Raw genomic sequence first — 20,706 nt, 5'->3', positions numbered from 1 at the left:
CAGCCTTAAAAAATCCTTAAAATCAATCTGTCAGTGGTGGCAGAGCTGTGTTTCCACCTTCCTCAGATTGAGATGGATTCATGGGGGCATGAAGACAAACAGTTCCACAGCAGGATGAAAGAGAGGGAATTAGCGAAGATCACTGCTAAAAAGATGATTGTTCTGTGTGTGTTACATTAAACGCTTTGTTTTTCTGTTACCTGTGTTCACTTCAACCAGGGGAGCTGAGCGCAGCAGTGGGCTTTGTGATGAATAATGTCGAACACAGCCAGCAAAAACCTCCCATTTACATTTCTTATGATGCTGATGAGCTGATCACATTCTCCTTTTCCTTGAAACTGCAGCTCATCAGTGGCAAAGCTGCAAATTTGTGATGCTGAGAAAGGTAGTTAAACACCCTTTGCTGACTTGATGTAGAGCAAAATGAAGATGCAGATGCGTGATGTTCACATCAGGCATCATAAAAGCATTTTCAGCCTTAAATAGACCTTGAAAGTGTAGTTTCAGTTCTTGCTTTGACCTCCTCCAGGTGCAGAGTCCGTCACAGGATCACGCAGCCGATCGGTGGAGGGTGTGGATGGCGTGATGTAACTGGGAGACGTGATGGAGGCGGGCCTCCTGAGGAACCAGCTGCTCCAACACAGAGCAGGAATTATGTGTGTAAGGCACCAAAAAACATTTATTGTGAACTTCAGAAACATACTATTGCAAATATATAAGTGTTGCACTTCTGTATGTCAGAAATGGTCTTCAAAGATTCAGTAAAAGCTAAAGAAAAATCATCTCCCTGATCTTTAATTTTAGTTTTGGTTGAGAACTTACAGCAGTTGTTGAGATCTCCTCGTACTGAACCTGGTGCTTCTGCCAGATGTGGTGAAATAAGTTTGTTATGTTGCCCCCTTTTGTTGTTCCAGTCACCTCGCACTTCTTACATGTTACTGTGGTTTCTTGCACATCTGATCTTTGGTAATCAAACCGCTCCCTGCTCCCCTTTTTTCAGCCAACTCCTCCACCATGGAGCAGGTGTTTCTTTCACTTTCAGCCATGCTTGTTGTTGCTGTGCCTAACAGTGTGATGGTGGTGAAGCAGGAGTTCATGATGTCTGAGCATCCTGGACCTCCTGGCTGAGAAACCGTGTAACCTGCTGGCTCTGATTGATGAAGACAGCCATGTTCCTAAGGTGCTGGCGCTACAGTTAGAAACGACGTCATCCTGTAGATGATCATACGTGGTCTGCTGATTCCATAAAATTGGTGTCGCACTTGGGAAACCCTGCTAAATGTCGCTCAAGATAACAACTGTAAAAGTCATTACGATGTCCTCAAAGATGGTTTACTTCTTTATAGTCTTTCCTCTGGGAGAGTTTGGGCTGTCATTAGCATCTCGTCAGTATCAAATCAGTTCTTTATTGTCTCTCCAGGAGACAGCTGCTGCCTGCTGTGGAGCCATCTGCAAGACAGTGATTAAAGAAGAGGCCGAGTGGAGAGTAGGCAGGACCAAGATTTTCCTGAGGGTGAAGACAACTTGGAATTCAAAGCACGTTAGTCCACAGCTTTTCTCAACTGTTTTGACACTGAAATAATATCAGTATTATGAACCAGACCAGCATCTAGCATCTACTGTTGACATTACATTTTCTCTTAGGCAATTTGTGCACTGTTCAGTTATTACTGTAGGCTGCAGTTGACTATGATTTAGTTGCTTTGGATGATTTTCTGTTCACTGAGAGAAGGAGAGTGCAGCAGGATATCTGTGGTGGTCCAAAGGCTCGTGATAGCACGCAAAGACAGATGCAGTCTCTCAGAGGACTACAGGGGACATCACACAGACAGTATGAACTCAGAATTGAATGTGGTCATGGATGTTATACTTTTATCTCCTTTTTTACATAATCTCAAAAGGTGTGTGTATTACTTTACCTTCTTGGCTGATTTAGGAGAATGCTTCTTTCTATTTTTTTATTGCTTTTATATGACAATCTTTCCTGTTTTTGCAGGAAGTCTTTGCTGAAGAAGCGGAAGGCAGCTGCGGTGTTGCAGTAGCACTGGAGGCCTTACAGGGAGGACAGAGTGCCGAGAAAGTCTGATGCTTTCTAACCTTTTACAGATCTCAGGGCGTGTAGCTGACATTATCCTCTCTCCTTGATGCTTGCTTAACAAAGGAAACTCGAATAACAGTGCATTGAACATTAAATAATAAGGGTTTTGAAGGCTGATACCAATGCCAAAACAGTTGTACTGAAAATGCAATGCAAATGTTTTTTTTTGTAGCAATGCTTTGTATTTAGGTCTCACTGTGTTCATTTGAAAAAGGAAAGAATTTCAACTGAAACAAGGTGGAAAAGTCTCTTATGAAACATGGTCATGCATACTTTGGCAGAAAGTAAATAGTTGTAGTTAGTATTTACATGATGTATTAATGGGTGGAAACAGTAACTGACTTCTACAGAGAGCTGCACATATGTACGGACATGAAAATATTGCGTAGTGTGTCCACAGGTTTGCTGATGCAGCAGTGGATCCATGAGTCCGATGGTTCGCCTGAGCCCCCCTTGTGGTGCAACTAATGAACTGTCTCTGACCCATCAGGAGCTGCTCAATCCAGGCCAGAGGAGACCTTCAGCAACACAAAATGCCCCACAGAGAGACAAAACAGTGCCGCTCTGACAGAGATTATGTTCGAGAACTTCAGGTGATAGTATCATGAATCTCATGATAATTTGGCACTTTTCAAATGTTGAGTATTTCCTCCCCTGTAGAGGCGGGTGGAGGTCCACTTCCCAAATGACACAGATGGTGTGCGACACCACACTCTCCTCTAAAAACCTGGAAGTGTGCTTTGGAATTATTTCACCTGTAGTTCTGTCAGTTATTGATTATGTAATTTATGTAATTAGATCTATTCTTTTCTATGTGAGTTTAAGGTTTAATGGTTCACAATGTTGCTATCACTCATTTTGATGTAGAGAGAAAAATATGAGACACTCAGGTCATGTGTTTTAATCTCTATCTACCCTGTTTAACATATTGATATTATTCTGTCTTTAATTATTAGGTGCTGAGCTCGGATGAGCAGAAATCCATCTTTGACAGTTTAAGGCAGACTTCAGACTTTCCTAAGAAAGCAATAAGACTGAAAGAGGCAATGCATCATACTGACACAGTTTTCACATGTCAGCGCTTCTCTGTATTTATAATTTAAAGGCATCCAGGCCAACAGGCTCAACCTGGTGATGCTTAAGAGGAAGCTGTGACTCAGACTCACTTTCCATTTCCCATTGGTATATAACCAGACACTCTTCATTCTTCCAGCTTTTCCTCTTTTTTGACATGCAGAATTTTCATGATGCGTGACCTCTGCATGTGCCTCCATACAGGGGCTGAGGCCTTAGTACCAGCAGGGATACCGCAAAGAGGGCATGATCAACCTGACTGGGCTGCTCCTCAGAGCCAAAGTCCATTCAAACAGATCGCAGTTTGTCATGGTCCCTGAAATGCTGAGGGAGCAGGTTCCTGCAGACCAGATAATAGAAGAAGGTGAAGGAAGAAATGTACAGAGGCAGGCCAGAGACTGATGACATGTCCATTCATCTCAGAGAATGGAAATTTATCTTTGGGGAGGTACCGGGAGAGAAGCAGCGTTCACGTGACTGTGTCCAGTGTAAGAGACGTCTCCTGCGTATTTTTCTCTTGCTTGCAGCGCATCAGTTCCTCCTACAACAAGCAGAGCAGCATCATGGTGCAGGAGGCCAAAATCGCCTTCCTGTTGGCCAACCTTCAGCTGTGCCTTCTTTGAAGTGAGTCATCAGGATGAACTGAAAGACAAAGTTGGCAGAAAACAATCTGAGGGACCTTTTTTTTTTTTTTTTGTAATTCACTTTTCATTGCTTTTCAGAAGAAGTAACATCACACAGAACAAAGATATTATGAACAGAAAAGAAGACAACAAAAATGGTAATATTAATACAAATAGAAATAAGCACTGGTATTACTGATCATATTACTCTCACTCACATGCTATCACTATTTCACATCTTAACGCAGCTCAATCACACTGTAAACCTCTTAGGAGCTGCTGGTCGTGCATCCGTTCTGCCGCATCACACGCCGCCACAAAGGTGGCTGCTTCCAGGTGACCACTGGTGAGCGGCGGCAGCTGATTGGCTGTCTTTATCAGCTCATAACGTTCAAACATTTCTCACAAAAGAAGTCGCACGTCAGCATGTACGAGAGGCAGAGGCGGGCCTTTCCACCGAGGAACGCCATGTTTTCCTGAGGCTTCAAAGGAAAAAGAAAAGACTGAACCGCTGTGATTTATATGCACTCTTGAGCGATATGTGTACAATAATGTATTTGTCCCTAATACAGATTATTTCTGCAAACAAGACAGTCATATTCAAACCTAAGAGTGTCATGTCCTCCTTCTTTATTGTCTTGGTTGCAATACCTAACTTGTGTCAGTGTGAGAAGTGTTGAGATTCATGTAAATGTAGTGGTATTAAACTTTAATACATCCAACACTGAGTCTTTTATCTTTGATTTATCACTAGCTACTGCAGTCACAGAGGGGAGAATACATTTGCCTGCTCCTTCATTATTTTGTCATTCAGCTAAAGTGGATTAAGCCCTTGCTTTGCCCTAATTTCATGTTTTAATATTTTTTAAAGTACTGCATTCCCTCTGATTTCACTAACACTCGTTTTTATTACACATTTCAAGTCGAATCACTCGCAAAATGAAAAATTCAGGCTTTCACTTCAAGGAAACACACGTTTTCAAGACGTAAACACATTAAATAACATTTATTTAATTGGCAGACTTTTTGGCATTAGTCCCTTTACCCTTTCCATTTTCTGTCCTCTGCCAGCGCAAAATGATTTTATTTAGAGGTTTTATTTATTTCGTAGTTTATATATTCATCGCTGTTTGACGAACTTGCAGTATTCTGCACATTATACACACGCAGGCCAAAATAACTGGACAATCATGAGATGTGACTGAGTTTTCTTACAGTCCCAGCAAAGTGCCAAACTGAATGTTAACACTGTAACTGTGCAGTGTTTATCCTCTCCAGCGGAACAATGGAGTAGCCAGTCAGGTGGAGCATAAATCATTTTCAGAGCAGACATTTGACACGTTAAAGCAGGAAATACACGGGTGTGCTTAATGACATTAATTATAGCTGCATTCCATTTAGCTGTGCCACTTGTGCCAGGTTAAAGAGGCCTGGTTCAGGGACAGCTAATGGAATGAAGATGTAATGAGTGTGATTAGTTACACCTTTGCTTTGCTCGCTATAGCAGGTCAAACTGTTTGCTGTGAAGAAGGCCTGTTAAGGCTGAGATGACTGAGGGTAATAAAACAGCACAAATCAAAGTTACATGTCATTCTTTGAACATTAATAATATTAAAATCAGATTTATGTTGTTTCCTGATGCACATTGTGAATTTTTGTATACATGTATATACGATTGCAAATGTGTCTTAGATCCTCTGTGAAACAAGTGGTTTTAACTGCTTTTTCTATGAAATATGGTCCATATAATTCTTGGTTTGATTATGTTTTGCTATTTTGAAGAAGACACAGTGAAATGTTGACAAAGAGGCGTGTCTCTGTGAATGTCACTGAAAGGAATTTGCTGAGGTCGATTAGGCTACAAGTTGAGCTGCAGTCAGATGATTATTGTCAAAAAGCATTCATGTCTTTGTGAAAAGGCTGCAGCTGCCATTAGACTGTCAGTGAGTCCCTGGATGAACAGAGCTAAATGAATGAATTCCATTGAAGTCAGTATGTGTGAATCAGGTACTTCTGACTTCAGCGTGTACAGTCCAAAAGATGTGTGGATGACAAACTGGAGCCTCCTCAATGTGGATTCTAGCTTGTACCTGAACTGGTCTTGCATATTATTTCCAGTTTTACTCAACGTCAGCCAATATTTAGTAATCACCCGATAACTTCATTCATACTTTTTGTATTTTTCCAAACTGTTCACTTACATCAGACTACTTTGGCTCTCAAGATCTACACGTACACTTAAAATCTAATTTTTATCAATTGTTGTTTGATCAGCAAAATTTACCAAAATATGATTACCGCATTCATACATATCCATTTCAAGTATATAAGAGGGTGGAAAGGGGGTGTTACAAAACATATATAACATGCATAAATATCTTTGTCTTTAAAATCCAAAATGACTGACCTCAATGTGCCATGTAAAAAATGACAAGCTGATTTTCTGACACTTGTGAAATGCAGCTGAAACAATTTCAACTGAAAACAGCGTTTAGTGTTTGCAGCTTGGAGAGTTGGACCGTTGCAAACTGAATGCTGATTTAGCATTTATCATTACACACAGCTGTGTTTAGACAGTTAGGGAACATTGTACCTTGTGTAAATGCACAGCTACTTTAGCTCTTTACTTTCTCTGTATTTTCAAACTTTTATTTTTATTTGAAGCGGCATTATTGTGATAGGCCACAGTTCTGTGTCTCATACACAAGCTGGAGACAGTTTCAAAATGTCAGCCAGCATTCCCAGTTTTCCATCGGACATTCGATGCTCCTGGAATGTTCTGACTGCTGCTCGAGTATCAGTCACCCGTCACCTTTTCCTCACAACACAACTCCAATTTCATACCTGAAATGACATCACAAACTCTGTGTGTGTGTGTGTGTGTGTGTGTGTGTGTGTGTGGTGAAGTGTGTAGTAGTGTAGTCTGCTTATACAACCCTCCTCATTGCCTGTCAAGACTATTGCTCTGTTACCATGGAAACCATGTGACCAAAAAAATCAGGTTACCACCGGCAGGTGCATATGAGGTGCAGTATGATCATTTGTGCCTCAGTCTGTTTCCTGATGCAATCTGGCTGCAAGGGGAGCCGGGGTTTGACAGACAAATGATCCATTTACAGTGTACTTACTATACTGCTCTGAAACAATGAAATGACATTAGAATTTACTTTTCGAATATTGGTTAGACAAATCTTTCTGTATCAGGAAAGACACACATTTGCTGAGTCTCATCTCTGGATTACAGGGAATTTATTTTCATGTAAAATGAATTAGAAATGAATAGAAGTATAAGATGTGGACCAAACGGTTGACTGTTAATGCCTGTCGGTGTGTGTGTGTGTGTGTGTGTGTGTGTGTGTGTGTGTGTGTGTGTGTGTGTATGCGTATGTGTGTGTATGTGTGTGTGCCTGCTGCCCTACAAGAAGGCAAAGGCATTTTGATGCACTGCACCAAATTTGGAACAAAAGACCTTATAGTCCAGACCACATCAGTATCCTCCCACCTGCACCTGCCCCTCCCCCCAAACTTGTATTTCAAGACTGAAAAACAGCATATCAAGACCCCAGCTTTACCTCTACATACACACTCAGTCACACACACACACACACACACACACACACACACACACACACACAAAGACACACACGTTCTCTGTCACACACAACACATACTGACATACTGTAGAGACTAAATGCATACTGTACATGCATGATAATGTTAATGTGTGTGTGTGTACACACACATAAATATAAAAACACACACATATATATATATATACACATATACATATGCATGCACAAACACACACTCAAACTTAAATACACACACACACACACATATATATATATATATATATATATTTATATTCATATTTATATTTATATATTTATATGCACATACACACACATGCACACGCACACACACACACAGGCATTTACGTGTGCGTGTGTGTTCCTGTGTGCTGTCGTTCTCTTCAGGCAGACAAGAACTTTCGGCCATTTTTTCGGGGTGTTTGTTGTTTTCACCAAAACAAGAGGCTGTTCTCAGGTCGACGCTGAGACGTGCCTTCCAGTACACCTAAGGCTTGTTAGGAAGAGGGTGAAATGATCCCAGATCAGTGTCTGTTTCGGTGTCATGCCATCCCCCATCGCGCTGCTAGGTGCGCGCCAGCCTCGCGATAGCCTCGCCTACAAGAATCAGAGCTCCGCTCGCGAACTGGATGCTGACAGGCGCGCGGTGCGGTCATCATGCAAAGGTTACATTGGATCCGTTTCAGCGAGTGTCTAAAGAAGCCGCTCCTCCGCAGGACTCACACGGGCTACAAAATGCGAGACGTCTAGCAACGCCAAAACGCTCCAACTTACGTTTACTCGCCTGTTACACTACAGCAGGTGTCAAACGATGAACGCAAGTTTGGGATTTCCGCGAACGGCAGTGTGTACGCTGGCTCCTCTCGGCGGTAAAGTGGCTTCATGAGTGTCCAAAGTAACAGTGGAAGTGGTGGTGGAAGTTTGGAGGCGACGCCATCTTGGTCGCAGCTCTCCTCGTCCCCAACGATTTCTCAACAACATATAACGGCGACCGCAAAGAGCAAGGAAGGTATATTAGCTCGCCAAGTGCACGAACGACTCTTGTTGTCCTTAAAGCGTGTCCTTTGCGGGAGAAGTGGATTATTTTGGCCGTGTCGAGCAAACGTTTGTTGAAGTAAAAATGGATGTCAAGTTCACTGATGCCGTGAATTGGAAGCCAAACGTCAGCTGTCAGTTCAGTTGATGGCCAGTCTAAGTAGCAGCGAGCTATCATGTTTGCACAAAGGCAGCGCTAGCTTGTTGTCGTGTTTGTACGACTGTCAGCTTACATGATTTCTAATTACTCGAAGCTGTTGAGCGATTGCAGTTAGGCAGCAGTTTGTTAACATTCGCCCCCTACCAGCAGCATCTAGTTGGATATTAAACAACGTAGCTATGCATGCATCCATTAATGCATCGCAGTGCATGTCCACACTGCTGTAAACTTGAGAACAGGCCCTGAATTTTACCTTCTGGCCAGCTGGGACGCATCTGCTTTTCCACAGTGTTTTTGACAAGCTGTTGTGACTTTATTTACCCTGATGTTGTTGAGTTGCTGGATGTGTAGTGACGAAAGAGTGATTAAAAAAAGTGGGAGCGATTGGTTATAATCCGCCAGTTAAGCATATAACTTAGAGGACATAAAAATGTTTAGACAGCGACGGTGTTGATAAGACGGTAACTTAACAGCGAAGATCTGCGTTACAGTTACAGTACTGAGGATGACGTTTAAGGATTTATTTTCAACCTTAAACGCTAACACTAACCTGCTGAGATCCAAAATAATGCTGTAATGTAAAGCTGCAGCTGTATAGATTTACTAACCTAAATCATCCCCCCTCCTGTCCTTAGATAACCTCACACAGGCCTTGTAGTGTGCTCTCTGTTTCACAGTCCAAGGCTTTCATAATGTCCATTATGCCTTTTAGGGCTTGCCCCTGTGCCAGAAGCTATGTAAAGATGACAGCCAGGAAATGTCCAATAAGGAAACAAACACTTGCAGCAGCAGTCAGCAGGGAGAGGAAGACCTGTGTGTGTGTGTGTTTGTGTGTGTGTGTGTGTGTGTGTGTGTGTGTGTGTGTGTCCCTGGAAACCCGTTGTTGTCAGAGAAGAAGGCCCAGTCAGGCATCATATATGTTGAGCCTGCTGCTTGTGGGAGAGTCATATTGTGGTTCAGACTCACGGTGGTGAGGTTTACCACTCCGACATGTGCAAATCTGACTGTATGCTGAGGAAATTCTAATGTAAAGCCACGCTTTTGCAAATCCCGAATGACCTGAAAAGCTGTGCCCTGTTTTCAAGCAACGTTGATGCACACATGTAGCATTTAATTAGCCACACAACTACTGAAGGCCCACATCTGTTCCTCACTGACTTTGCAGCACGTAGAAAGATGTGACTTTGGATGAAACTTCCTGTGTCCTTTATATCAGCTGGTGTTGTGCTCTGTCTGCAAGGCAGACAGACTAGTTTAGCACTGTGAAATGAGGCCATTGTGACAGTCTGACTAATGAGATAATAGAAGAGCTGGGTTAAGATTTTTGTGTTGACATACTGGGAGACTCTGCCCGACCTCCTCTCTTCTCCCTCCTGCCTTCCCAGTGCTAGAATGACCTTCCTGCTTGAGTTAGAAATGCAGTGTCACTCATCTACAGTATCTTCCGTCATAGCATGAAAGTGCATCTTTTAAAGGGCTATCTGCTGCCCAGTTGAATCAAATCCATTTTTCTATTTTTATCCCCTAATCACTCTAATTTTCTCTAATCCTCCCCCAGATACTGTCCTCTGTTCCTTCTCTTAGTGCTCATTTTTATTCCTCTTTAATAATTTTTGTAACAGAAAAACGCTTCGTGCTCAGTCGCTCTTGTCAACACTGTTTGCTTGTAATGGAGATGATGTACACGTCTAATGTTACCCTGTTGGTGCTCCTATGCCAGGCCCCATGGAGGAGCTGCACAGCCTGGACCCCAGGAGACAGGAGCTGCTGGAGGCCAGGTTCACAGGAGCTGTCAGTGGCAACACAGTAGGCAGCACTGGGAGCACCAGTGGAGGTGCTAAGGTAACCGCAGCACAGAAAAGACGAGAGCCTTGTTTTTTCAGATGCGTCACACACCGAGCACAAATGCTGTTGACCCAGTTGCTCATGAGCCTGATGAGCTAAAAGTTCATTTTCTGCTCATTTCCTGACAATTAAAGGATTAAAATGCTTTGAAACAGCTTTGTTTTAAGGTGTAATTTTCGCTCACAAGACTATTCTAGACACTGGCTGCATCATGCAGATGTCAATATCAAGAAATTCCAATCCCGAGTTCTAATATCAATAATAGCGACAACCAGTGAGCACTTGTGGCACAAAAAAAGGCCACAAACAAGTTTTAGCAGTCTTGACTGACTAAGTCCAGTGACTCAATCCGCCATGATAGTTCCTAGGCCATCAGAAAGTACTACCTCAGCAACAGGGACTTTTTGGTGGCAGGAAATGAGAACCAAGCCCAGATTCTCATGGTGGAAAAGCAGGTAAGTTCCTGTTTTCCTAAAAAGGATGCAGGCTTCCTGGAAATGTGCATGTGCTGGAAAAGATCCAAGTGACACACCTAATAACTGAAGATCTGGATTCCTATTAAACGTGGCAGACATGGAGGCCGGCCTCCAGGCTTTGTTTCACTGGTGTTTACATTACACAAGGTTGCTGAACTTGGGTAGCACAACTCTGAAGTAGAGACTACTTTCATATTGTGTGTGTTCACTTATCTTGACCTCTCACTGTGTGTAGGGCCTGGCCAATGAGTCCTCTAACCACAGCTATGGCAGTCTGGGCTCATCTAGCGACAAGGAGTCAGAGGTAAAACATGCACACACGTACCATTTTTGCGACGGGCTTGGGTGACTGTTGTTTATTTTGAGAAGACAGAACAAAAGCCAAAATTAGATATTCCATATTTTATTACGCAGATGCTAACAGTGAGGCCTGGTTAGACACGGTTGCATTTTTTTCCCTTGCTCTTCCCACTTGTCTCTCTGTCTCTCCCACTACTCCCACCTCTCCTTCTCTTCTCTTCCTAGAACTCTGATTTGAAAAGAGGGAGCTCTCCTGCCTACTCAGTATGTACTCTTTCTTCCTGCTGCTGTTTCCTGCTCAACACCACCACTTGAACCAGCTTTGTTAGGTGAAACACAAGGCATTTATACTTCCCGCTCTCTCTCTCTTATTTCATATCAATTCACAGACCCCAGAGAAGAAGCACTCTGAATCGTCCAGAGGGAGAAAAAGGAAAGCTGACACCTATTCAGAAAGCAGTCAAGGTATGGCTGACACCTCAGAGAAATCGGTATACTATAGACATATATGCATTACTGATAGCTGGTGTTAAATCTTTAAATCAATGTTCTATCCAGGGAAGACCGCCGCACGTGGGCCCAAGATAAGCGACTACTTTGACGTGAGTCCGACAGAATCTTCCATCATCCTAAATTGTTACGATTCTTGTCGTTCTCAAGTTTACCCATTTGTTTGCTCTGCAAAGTTCCAGGGTGGAAATGGTTCCAGTCCGGTCAGAGGCCTCCCATCAGCTCGCCGCTCTCCACAGAACTCACACTCTGCCCCGGGCTCCATCGTGAGTGTTTCACCACCAGCAGAATGCCGTAACACGAGGATTTCTGATGACTTATGTGCACATGAGGTGATTTGAGTCTCTGTGTAATTACAAGGTTTAACAAAGTCTCTTTTGTGTGTAGATCCGGCAGAATAGCTCCTCTCCGACGAGTCTGTGTTTTGGGGAACACAATCCCAAAGCCTCCTCTAGCAAGTGTGTCCAGGTAACATGATGCACGCTTGAAATGCTGACATGACACACTTTTTCCAGCAGTTTACATTGTTCTGACTGGCACCCCTCTGTCTGGATCTCTTAGACGGAGTTGACAGGCCTGAAACTTGCCGCTCTGGAGAGCAACAAGAGTCTTGACTTGGAGAAAAAAGAGGGGCGAATAGATGACCTGCTCAGGGTGAGTTCAGTGTGCGTAAGCTGAGTTGTGATGGAGAGTGCAAAAGACGACAATTCTCCGGTGTATTACAAGTTATTATGTCAGGTTTGTTTCATTTTTATAACCACAACCAAATTTAACACAGTCTTTCCTTTACAGGCTAACTGTGACCTGCGGAGACAGATAGATGAACAGCAGAAACTCCTGGAGAAATACAAGGAGAGGCTCAACAAGTGCATCACCATGAGCAAGAAACTGCTTATAGAGAAGGTATCTGTCTTTGCATGCACGCAGCCTTTTGTGTATTCACGGGACATTTGATTAAAGACAAACAGCTGCATGGAGTGTTTGTTGATCCCTCGTGAGCAGAAAGAAAAACAAACTGACAGAGACACAGCTTACAAGCCTAATGGGAGACACTATATCATCTTATCATCCTCTTCCACCGAATGTGTCAGCAGCATGCAGAGGTTCTGAATCACATTTCTTGGAAAGACAGTCTAGTTCTCCAGTGTTTTAACGCTGCTTTGATTGACAGCTCCTGAGGGAAAAATTCTGTCTTTGGGTTAGTCGATCTTAGAGTCTCTTCACCAGCCACCTGTTTTCCTTAGGTTCCATTTGTCATAGAGCTGCACAATAGTAGGGGGATTTAGTGTACAGGTGGCTCTTTCACAAGTCATTTGATTTATTTGGTATGGTTGGAGAATTCAGTTTACAATAAACTTGCCTACCACGACTTCCTGTATAGGTGAGGGTTTGTCATCAGCGCATTTTGTTCTTCTCTCTTCTCTTACTCTGCTGAGACTCCTACAGAAACGCTATTCATTATTCCTAATGCGTAACGTCCGCTTGTCTCCATCAACAGAGCACCCAGGAGAAGCAGTCGTGTCGTGAGAAGAGCATGCAGGACCGTCTCCGTCTCGGCCACTTCACCACTGTCAGACACGGGGCGTCCTACACGGAGCAGTGGACCGACGGATACGCATTCCAGAACCTGATCAAGTGAGAGGCTGCAAGCATGTGCAAAGCTTTTCATTTAAATTGATTTCTGTGTGTTTCCTTTAGATTTTATTCTAAACTGTGTCAAAGGCTCAGAAATACAGTGGTACAGGTAAAAAGGCACAAAGCCGTTTATTTCCTTTGACAGCATTTCTCCATATGACCCATTCTCTGCCCCTCTGTGGCCTCTTCTCCGTGCAGGCAGCAGGAGGGCATCAACCAGCAGCGGGAGGACATAGAGCGACAGAGGAAGCTGCTGGCCAAGAGGAAGCCTCCGAACCCTGCGTCTCCCTCCCTCTCAGTGGCCTCCACCTCTGAACCCAAGCAGCGCAAAACCAAGGTGGTCAACGGCAACGACTCTGACCCCTTCCTCAAGCCCTCCCTGCCCCAGCTGTGAGTACACTGAAGTAGATACATGCCGTCGTTTTAGGTAAAACTGGAGGATGTTGGACTGTAAAAAATGAAAGGGATTGTCGTCCCTTGTTTGTCTTGTTTTGACCAGAGCAGCCGTACATCATAGGCCTCTTTTTAGATACATTTTTCTTAACTTTGAAATTCATTACAAGGTGACTTGCAGTTGAGTTATTAAGACGTGTGTAGATTGAAATGAATGTTCTCAATCAAGTGGGGGGTTTTTTGAGGTCTTTGGAGATTTTGACTTGTCCATATTCTCGCAGACTGACCCTGGCTGAGTACCATGAGCAGGAAGAGATCTTCAAGCTTCGCCTTGGACATCTGAAGAAGGTCAGTAACAGGGAAAAAAAAATAAAAAAAATTCAACCACGCATTCTGCTTTAAATGGCCGCTGAAGCCTTAAATTGTTTGACTGCATATGTGAGTTTTAAGTGCGTGAATCTTCAACAGGAAGCAAAATTAAAATGTCTTGTTTATGCAGGAGGAAGCGGAGATCCAAGCAGAGCTGGAGCGGTTGGAGCGGGTGAGGAACCTCCATATCAGAGAGCTGAAGAGGATAAACAACGAGGACAGCTCGGCGTAAGTCTACAGTTTACATACAGGACCACAGCCTGCCAGGTGACCTAATGATGAAGAGTTTTTACTCTGTCATTACAAAACACTGGTCTTGTCTAGTTATGACGTACATGTAAGAATATGGAAGTGCAATAAAAATCCTCTATGCAGGGTCCTTGTTTCAAAGGTGACACACCAGTCGGGTACAAGCAGTGAGCTTAAAAAGTCTTGTGTGTCTTCACACAGGTTTAAAGACCACCCGACCCTGAACGAGAGGTACCTGCTGCTGCACTTGCTGGGCAGAGGCGGCTTCAGTGAAGTCTACAAGGTAACGTCTGCGAGGTCAGACTGGATGTTTTTCCTGTCCTCTCTCTCTCTGTAAGGTGTGTTTGGAGACAAATGTGTGTGCGTTTTCTCGTCACACACAGGCTTTTGACCTGTTTGAGCAGCGCTATGCAGCTGTTAAAATCCACCAGCTCAACAAGAACTGGAGAGAGGAGAAAAAGGAGAACTACCACAAGTAGGTCTCATGTACACACAGACACAAGTTAAGATACACAAAAGGCAAAATGTTTCTCCACTAATGCACACACTACCCCGACATTTATTTCCTTCCAGGCATGCATGCAGGGAGTACCGGATACACAAGCAGCTGGACCATCCCAGAATAGTCAAACTGTATGACTATTTCTCCCTGGACACTGACACGTGAGTCACCTCTGACCTCTGCCAGCTGCAGCCCTGCTGGGTTGACATATCCTGAGGTTGTTTATCACCCAGCGCTGCCTTAAAAAGCTTTTTTTTAATATCCTTATCGTTTTGCGGTGCAACACTGTGCACGGTAGAGCCGTCAACCAATATTCTAAATTCAAATTTATATTCAAATTGTAAAAAAATCCATACGTTTGACTGTGAAAATTCAAATTCAGTTGTACATGCTGCTTCTCGATGTCCGCCCGCGCTCTCGCTCCTCTCCTGATTAGGTGAATTAAGTGTTTATTTCAACCAAAGCACAGTTGGTGGGGATTGTTGGAACAGTGGAAAGATGAACCAAGAAGGTTTTTGGTGTGTTTATATTTTGTTCAGGTGCGATATTTCCAGTTTGGCTGACGTGTGTTTTACTATGATAAAATGACTGTTTCTGAGCATGGAGTTTGGTGCAGTCAGCTGTTTGTGGGTAAACAAAAATGATCTTACTCTTTAACAAAAGGGTTTATCCTTGTCGGGATCCTGTCCGTAATGTTGTCAGACACAATCTGAGCCTATCAGTTGCAAAAACAAACACTTTTAGTGGACGTACGTTGACGCAGTGCAAACGTTCAGAGGGATTACATTGCAGCCTGTTTCATGGCCGCCAGCTGCTGTGCTCTCACCTGATACCGCAAAAAACTGCAAAAACTGTTGTCTCATTAGTCACTTGGGCACAAAAAACATGGGAAAATAGGGTCCAGGATCAGATATTTTTATTCTGTCATGTGTAGGTTTGTAGATCTTTAAAAAACCATGATTATGTTGAAATAATACAAGTAGCATGTCTCTGATCTTTAGCTTCTCCCTCTTTTGGACATAAACCTTGATGAAAGCCATATGCAGTAAATATTCAAGTAATGGATGAGTTGTTTGTTTTCTGCCCCAAGGCTCCGCGTCTGTGGGTGCTACAAGTAAGAGCAAACATCACAGGGGTGTTATCAGATTTGGAAAGAGTAAACAGTAAAAGCAAATCAAGGAAAAATGTATGATTCAGCGTCAACATGTCCTGACAATGGAAGTTATTTTTAAAGGGTTAACCTGGAGCATGTGAGGTGCAGTCAGTGTTACTTTCCCAGCCTAACAAGACTGCGTATTTGTCCAGAGAAACGGATGAATCGTCCTCTGTGTTGAGTACAAAGGCAGAGCGCAGGCCCGGCTCATACTGTAGCAAAGCTGTGCTTGTGAAAGTGAGCAGCACACAGACGTGACTGGAAACTTGCGTCAGGCTCACTCAGTAGCAGAAGGTCCTGGCGCTGACCCCTGACCTCCATGTGGAGGAGGGGGAAGTGACATTCATCCTCTAAGCCCTCGGCCTTTCGAGCTCTTAAAAGAAACATACAGGATGAGCAGTTAATCCTTCGACAGAGGGGTCAATAAAGCAATGACAGTATTGTTGGACTGTCGCTATTTGATGTTTCAAGTTCTGGTGACCTCCATCTGTTCACACTCCGTTGTAGAATTTGATCTTTTCCTCTTGTGTGTAATTGTGCGTCTGTGCTCGCTCAGGTTCTGCACTGTCCTGGAGTTCTGTGAAGGAAACGACCTGGACTTCTACCTGAAGCAAAACAAGCTGATGTCAGAGAAGGAGGCGCGCTCCATTGTCATGCAGATCGTCAGCGCCCTGCGCTACCTCAACGAAATCAAACCCCCCATCATCCACTACGACCTCAAACCTGGTGGGTCACTCAGGTTCATCGTACATGGAATTAAACATAGATGCACTGAAATCTGCTGAAAACTTTACTGTTTTGATTCAGAGGCTGGAGTCAGCTCACGTCCTTGTCGTTGCTTTAGTGTTCTCAGCCGTGGGGGTGCAGTGGTCTGCCTGGGCTTGATCTGTCGCAGCACAGTTGCTGATACAGCTGTAGTCCTTCCCAGTGTTTGAACCTGATTTTGTGTGAGTCACTGTGTCTTGCACACTGTACTGAGTCTGTGTCTGTGCGCTGGGCAGGTAACATCTTATTGGTGGACGGCACTGCGTGTGGAGAAATCAAAATCACAGACTTTGGCCTGTCTAAGATTATGGATGATGACAACTACGGCGTGGACGGGATGGACCTCACATCACAGGGAGCAGGCACCTACTGGTAATACACACACACACACACACACACACCAGTACCCCTCTCAGACACTCACACAGTACATCCATCTTTACGGCCTGTTTTGTATGGCAGTCATTTTTCAAGGAATTGCATTAAATGAGATTGATTGCATTGTGTTTGTGTTTCAGGTACCTTCCACCGGAGTGTTTTGTGGTGGGGAAGGAGCCACCGAAAATCTCCAACAAGGTGGATGTCTGGTCTGTGGGAGTGATCTTCTTCCAGTGCCTCTATGGCCGCAAGGTACAACACTGATCACAAGTCCCAGTGTCCTGCAGCGTAAAAGACACTGGATTGGTGGTGATGTCATGTGTTTTGTTTTTCCAGCCGTTTGGTCACAACCAGTCACAGCAGGATATTCTCCAGGAAAACACCATCCTCAAAGCCACAGAGGTCCAGTTCCCTGCTAAACCACAGGCTAGCACAGAGGCCAAGGTAACACACACACAGACACGCACACAAGAACACATAAATGTACAACCCTGAAAAGTTGGGTTGCTGTGTAAGTGTTGAACCTCTCTCCATTACCAATGAACCTGTTTACCTGTGGAATGTTCCAAACAGGTGTTTTTGGAGCATTCCACAGCTTTCCCAGTCTTTAGTTGCTCCTGCCCCAACATGTTTGAAACATGTTGCTGCATCAAATTCAGAATAAGCAAATACTTACAAAAATCAATGAAGTTGAAGTTTGTACAACATTAAATATGTTGTCTTTGTGCTGTTTTCAGTTGAGGTCAGAAAGGATTAGCAAATGATCACATTCTATTTAAGTTTTACACAGTGTAAACACATACAATGTATATTCAAGGGCTAATATGGCAGTTTTACTGTCCACATTCTGCTAGCATACATACATACATATATAAACATGCCTGATTTGGTCTAATACAGCCAGAGATATTAAAGGTGACCTCGGTGTGTAAACAGTGTGTCTGACGTTGGCAGATGTTATTCGTCTCACAGTATGTGTCATCGTTTTGCTCAACTCTATTGGGTGTGAGCATACCTAGGGTTCAGACACTGGTGTGTTGCAGTTTTAATTGCAGTATGAAAAGGTGTTATTAGTGTATTAATGTCAAACAGTTGTGCTGACTGCTGACATGTGGACGAGTGTGAGCATCTGAATGGACTTTATATAAAGAGTATACATACACACACAAACACACACACAGCCTGCAGCTCCTTCTATAATATGTTCTCTCTCTGTTCTGCAGGCATTCATCCGGCGCTGTCTGGCTTACCGCAAGGAGGACCGGTTCGATGTTCACCAACTGTGCTCGGACTCCTACCTCCTCCCTCACATGAGACGTTCAAACTCCTCCGGCTCCCTGCAGCCCTCCGCCTCATCTCTCCCTACCTACTGACTGGCTCTCTCACATGACTGACAGGACCCTCTGACCAATCTCAAGGCAGGATTGTTGGAACTGGAGGATAATGGATGTGCTTTTTTTTTTTTCTACTTGAGCTGTTCTCAAATGGATACGTTGGCACCAGAAGAGAAGAGATGGAAATGGGTTGAAGACGTGAAAGGGGGATACTCCCTTTGCATATGATGTACAGAGATGTGCCCTTGAACTCAGCTGTGTGAGATTCGAGAAAGGACAAAACTGGAAAACGAAAGGGAAACGGGAAGAGAGAGAGGGGCCATTGTTTGGAGCAAGAAATGAAAATGATGAAGCTAGTGCATTTCTTTATGGACTTTATTAAATACCCCCTCAACAGCTCTAGGATCGGCTACATGCCCTGTCCAAGCCCACCTCTTTTATCCCTGCACACCTCACAAGATGGCTTAGAGTAAAGCCGCTGTTCGAGATGTTCTCTTGTTATGTGAGGGTGGCGTTGAGCAGCGGGGAGCAGCAGAAAAGGACGAACCGGTCCGAGTGTCTTGACGTCAAATATGGAGCGATCCATTTATATGAGGCACAAAAATGATGGTTACATCTCTTTGATTCACCCTCGTAGCCCCTCTGCACTCGACAGGGGTTCACTTAAAAGTGAGGTTGTAACCTCAATGGGACTCGACTTAAAAAAAAAAAAAAGAAAAAAAAACTTCCAGATGAAATGTCTGGGGTCAGTTTGCACTTGCAGTCCAGGTCGTGGTGATCTGGTCTCACACATTTGGCATGAAGTACTACAGTGTGGGCTCGTTCTGGACTCCTCAGTAGCCAAGTCCTCTGCACACATTTTTTTTTTTTTTTGTTTTGTTTTGTTGCAAAGCAATTCAGATCTGCCGCCGGCCAGGAAGTGGATCTGTCAATCTGTCTTAATCCATTGTTGTCCGGAAACAGCAGAGTATTACAGCACCATGTTGTCATAGACGTCCTCATCAAGCTGCCTGAAGAGAGTTGGACTGAACTGAGGGACTGGATCAGCCGTCGCTGTTACTGTTCTGCAAAGACTCGGGACACAGAGTTTAGTGTACATTTCATGTGCAGGAGACATTACTCACTTAGCAAATACATAATAATGAGGCTTATCTTCGCTTCCCAGTGTCTCACTTTGCTCCGTTTTATTTGTGTTTCCTCCTGAAAGCTGTTCTCAGTTTGCTGCTATAAATGTTGCTTTTAGTTTGTAACGTGTGAATGGTTTCCGCCTGGCATATGTGCATACTTGAACTGCGTTCAGAGGAACACTCTCCAGAGCCCCCTTTGCCCAAGCGGACACCTGCTGTGCTGTTCGGGGAGGGGGCTGGGGATGCAATACGTTCCTCTGCCACCAACATCAATGTCCACACGGGTTTTTGTTTACTTTCATGTACAAGTCCAACAGATATTATATGGAGCAAAGGCCCAGTAGGCTGTGTAGAGAGGAGTGTTGATGCCGGTAGAAGAGGGCACGCTCCGGGTTGGCTGTGTTGCTGCATGACTTCCTGCAGCTAGAAATCAAGTGGATATATCAGAATGTTGTCGTCCTGTAAATAAAAAACACTTACATGTACGGTGTTGTGACATTTTAAACCCTCTCAAGCAAAGGCAACCTGGACGGCCGCGGCAGCAAAGAGAAGTCTTCCCAGGCGAGAAGGCCCATTAAAGAGGGAGCCGTTAACAGCAAGCTGTGGGTGTCTCAGCTTCTGCTCATTTAGACGTTTCAGGTGATTTTCTGTGTCCCAGCTGTTAGACAAACAAAAAAAAAAAACCCTCCCATAGTAGTTTGAGTGACATGACAGGCAGATGAAAGTGCAGGAAGTCCCTGCTCACGGCTTGCTGCTCCCACATGACAGGAAGTGATGAAGCGCAATGAAGAAGGTAAAGTCTGTGTCCGGTTTGATAAATTTGAATTTGATCCACTTAAAAATCAAACCTTAAAACAAACACATCCCCCCTTTTTTTTCCATCTACATACGACAACAGTAGAAAGCGGGTGCTAGCATCAGTTGCGTACAGCACATGATTAATGAGAGCCGTGTGCAGGCAGATGTTCCACGCAGCCATTAGTAAGTTACGTGTCACATCACATTAGCGGGGGGGGATGCACAGCTAGGCCGTGTCATTCATATGCAATAAAGATTGCCTTACCAGTCTTAATTCCTGCAGTGTGACCCA

The 20,706-nt window shown here is 43.9% G+C and overlaps 1 protein-coding gene across 3 annotated transcripts; it reads left to right on the top strand.

Annotated features, from left to right (window-relative positions):
- Positions 1 to 7,743: 7,743 nt before the first annotated feature.
- Positions 7,744 to 19,190, top strand: LOC143328959 (serine/threonine-protein kinase tousled-like 1-B). Of its 3 annotated transcripts, none has more exons than XM_076744518.1 (22): positions 7,744 to 8,394; positions 10,301 to 10,422; positions 11,137 to 11,205; positions 11,427 to 11,465; positions 11,591 to 11,666; positions 11,760 to 11,803; positions 11,888 to 11,977; positions 12,099 to 12,179; positions 12,273 to 12,365; positions 12,504 to 12,614; positions 13,210 to 13,346; positions 13,545 to 13,736; positions 14,021 to 14,087; positions 14,239 to 14,336; positions 14,559 to 14,640; positions 14,741 to 14,832; positions 14,931 to 15,020; positions 16,569 to 16,738; positions 17,014 to 17,149; positions 17,296 to 17,407; positions 17,492 to 17,599; positions 18,379 to 19,190. In XM_076744518.1, the coding sequence occupies exons 1-22, from the start codon at positions 8,268 to 8,270 to the stop codon at positions 18,526 to 18,528; spliced, it is 2,286 nt and encodes a 761-aa protein (XP_076600633.1). In that variant the 5' UTR covers positions 7,744 to 8,267; the 3' UTR covers positions 18,529 to 19,190. The 3 variants fall into 3 exon arrangements, with proteins under 3 accessions (XP_076600633.1, XP_076600634.1, XP_076600635.1); XM_076744519.1 differs by having other exon boundaries at positions 7,994 to 8,394; positions 11,894 to 11,977; positions 18,379 to 19,189; XM_076744520.1 differs by lacking the exon at positions 11,427 to 11,465 and having other exon boundaries at positions 7,994 to 8,394.
- The last annotated feature ends 1,516 nt before the right edge of the window (positions 19,191 to 20,706 follow it).

The sequence above is a fragment of the Chaetodon auriga genome, chromosome 12, assembly GCF_051107435.1.
Source record: "Chaetodon auriga isolate fChaAug3 chromosome 12, fChaAug3.hap1, whole genome shotgun sequence".
Lineage (NCBI taxonomy): Eukaryota > Metazoa > Chordata > Actinopteri > Chaetodontiformes > Chaetodontidae > Chaetodon > Chaetodon auriga.
Note: the sequence above shows the minus strand (reverse complement) of the source record. Positions and strands in the feature narration are given on the sequence as shown.

Bases quoted from the DNA above. Each gene is read 5' to 3' on its own strand.
- LOC143328959 (XM_076744518.1), top strand. From the start codon at position 8,268: ATGAGTGTCCAAAGTAACAGTGGAAGTGGTGGTGGAAGTTTGGAGGCG. The intron at 11,466-11,590 runs GTATGTACTCTT...ATCAATTCACAG, and splicing joins GGAGCTCTCCTGCCTACTCA to ACCCCAGAGAAGAAGCACTC. The intron at 17,600-18,378 runs GTAACACACACA...TCTGTTCTGCAG, and splicing joins AGGCTAGCACAGAGGCCAAG to GCATTCATCCGGCGCTGTCT.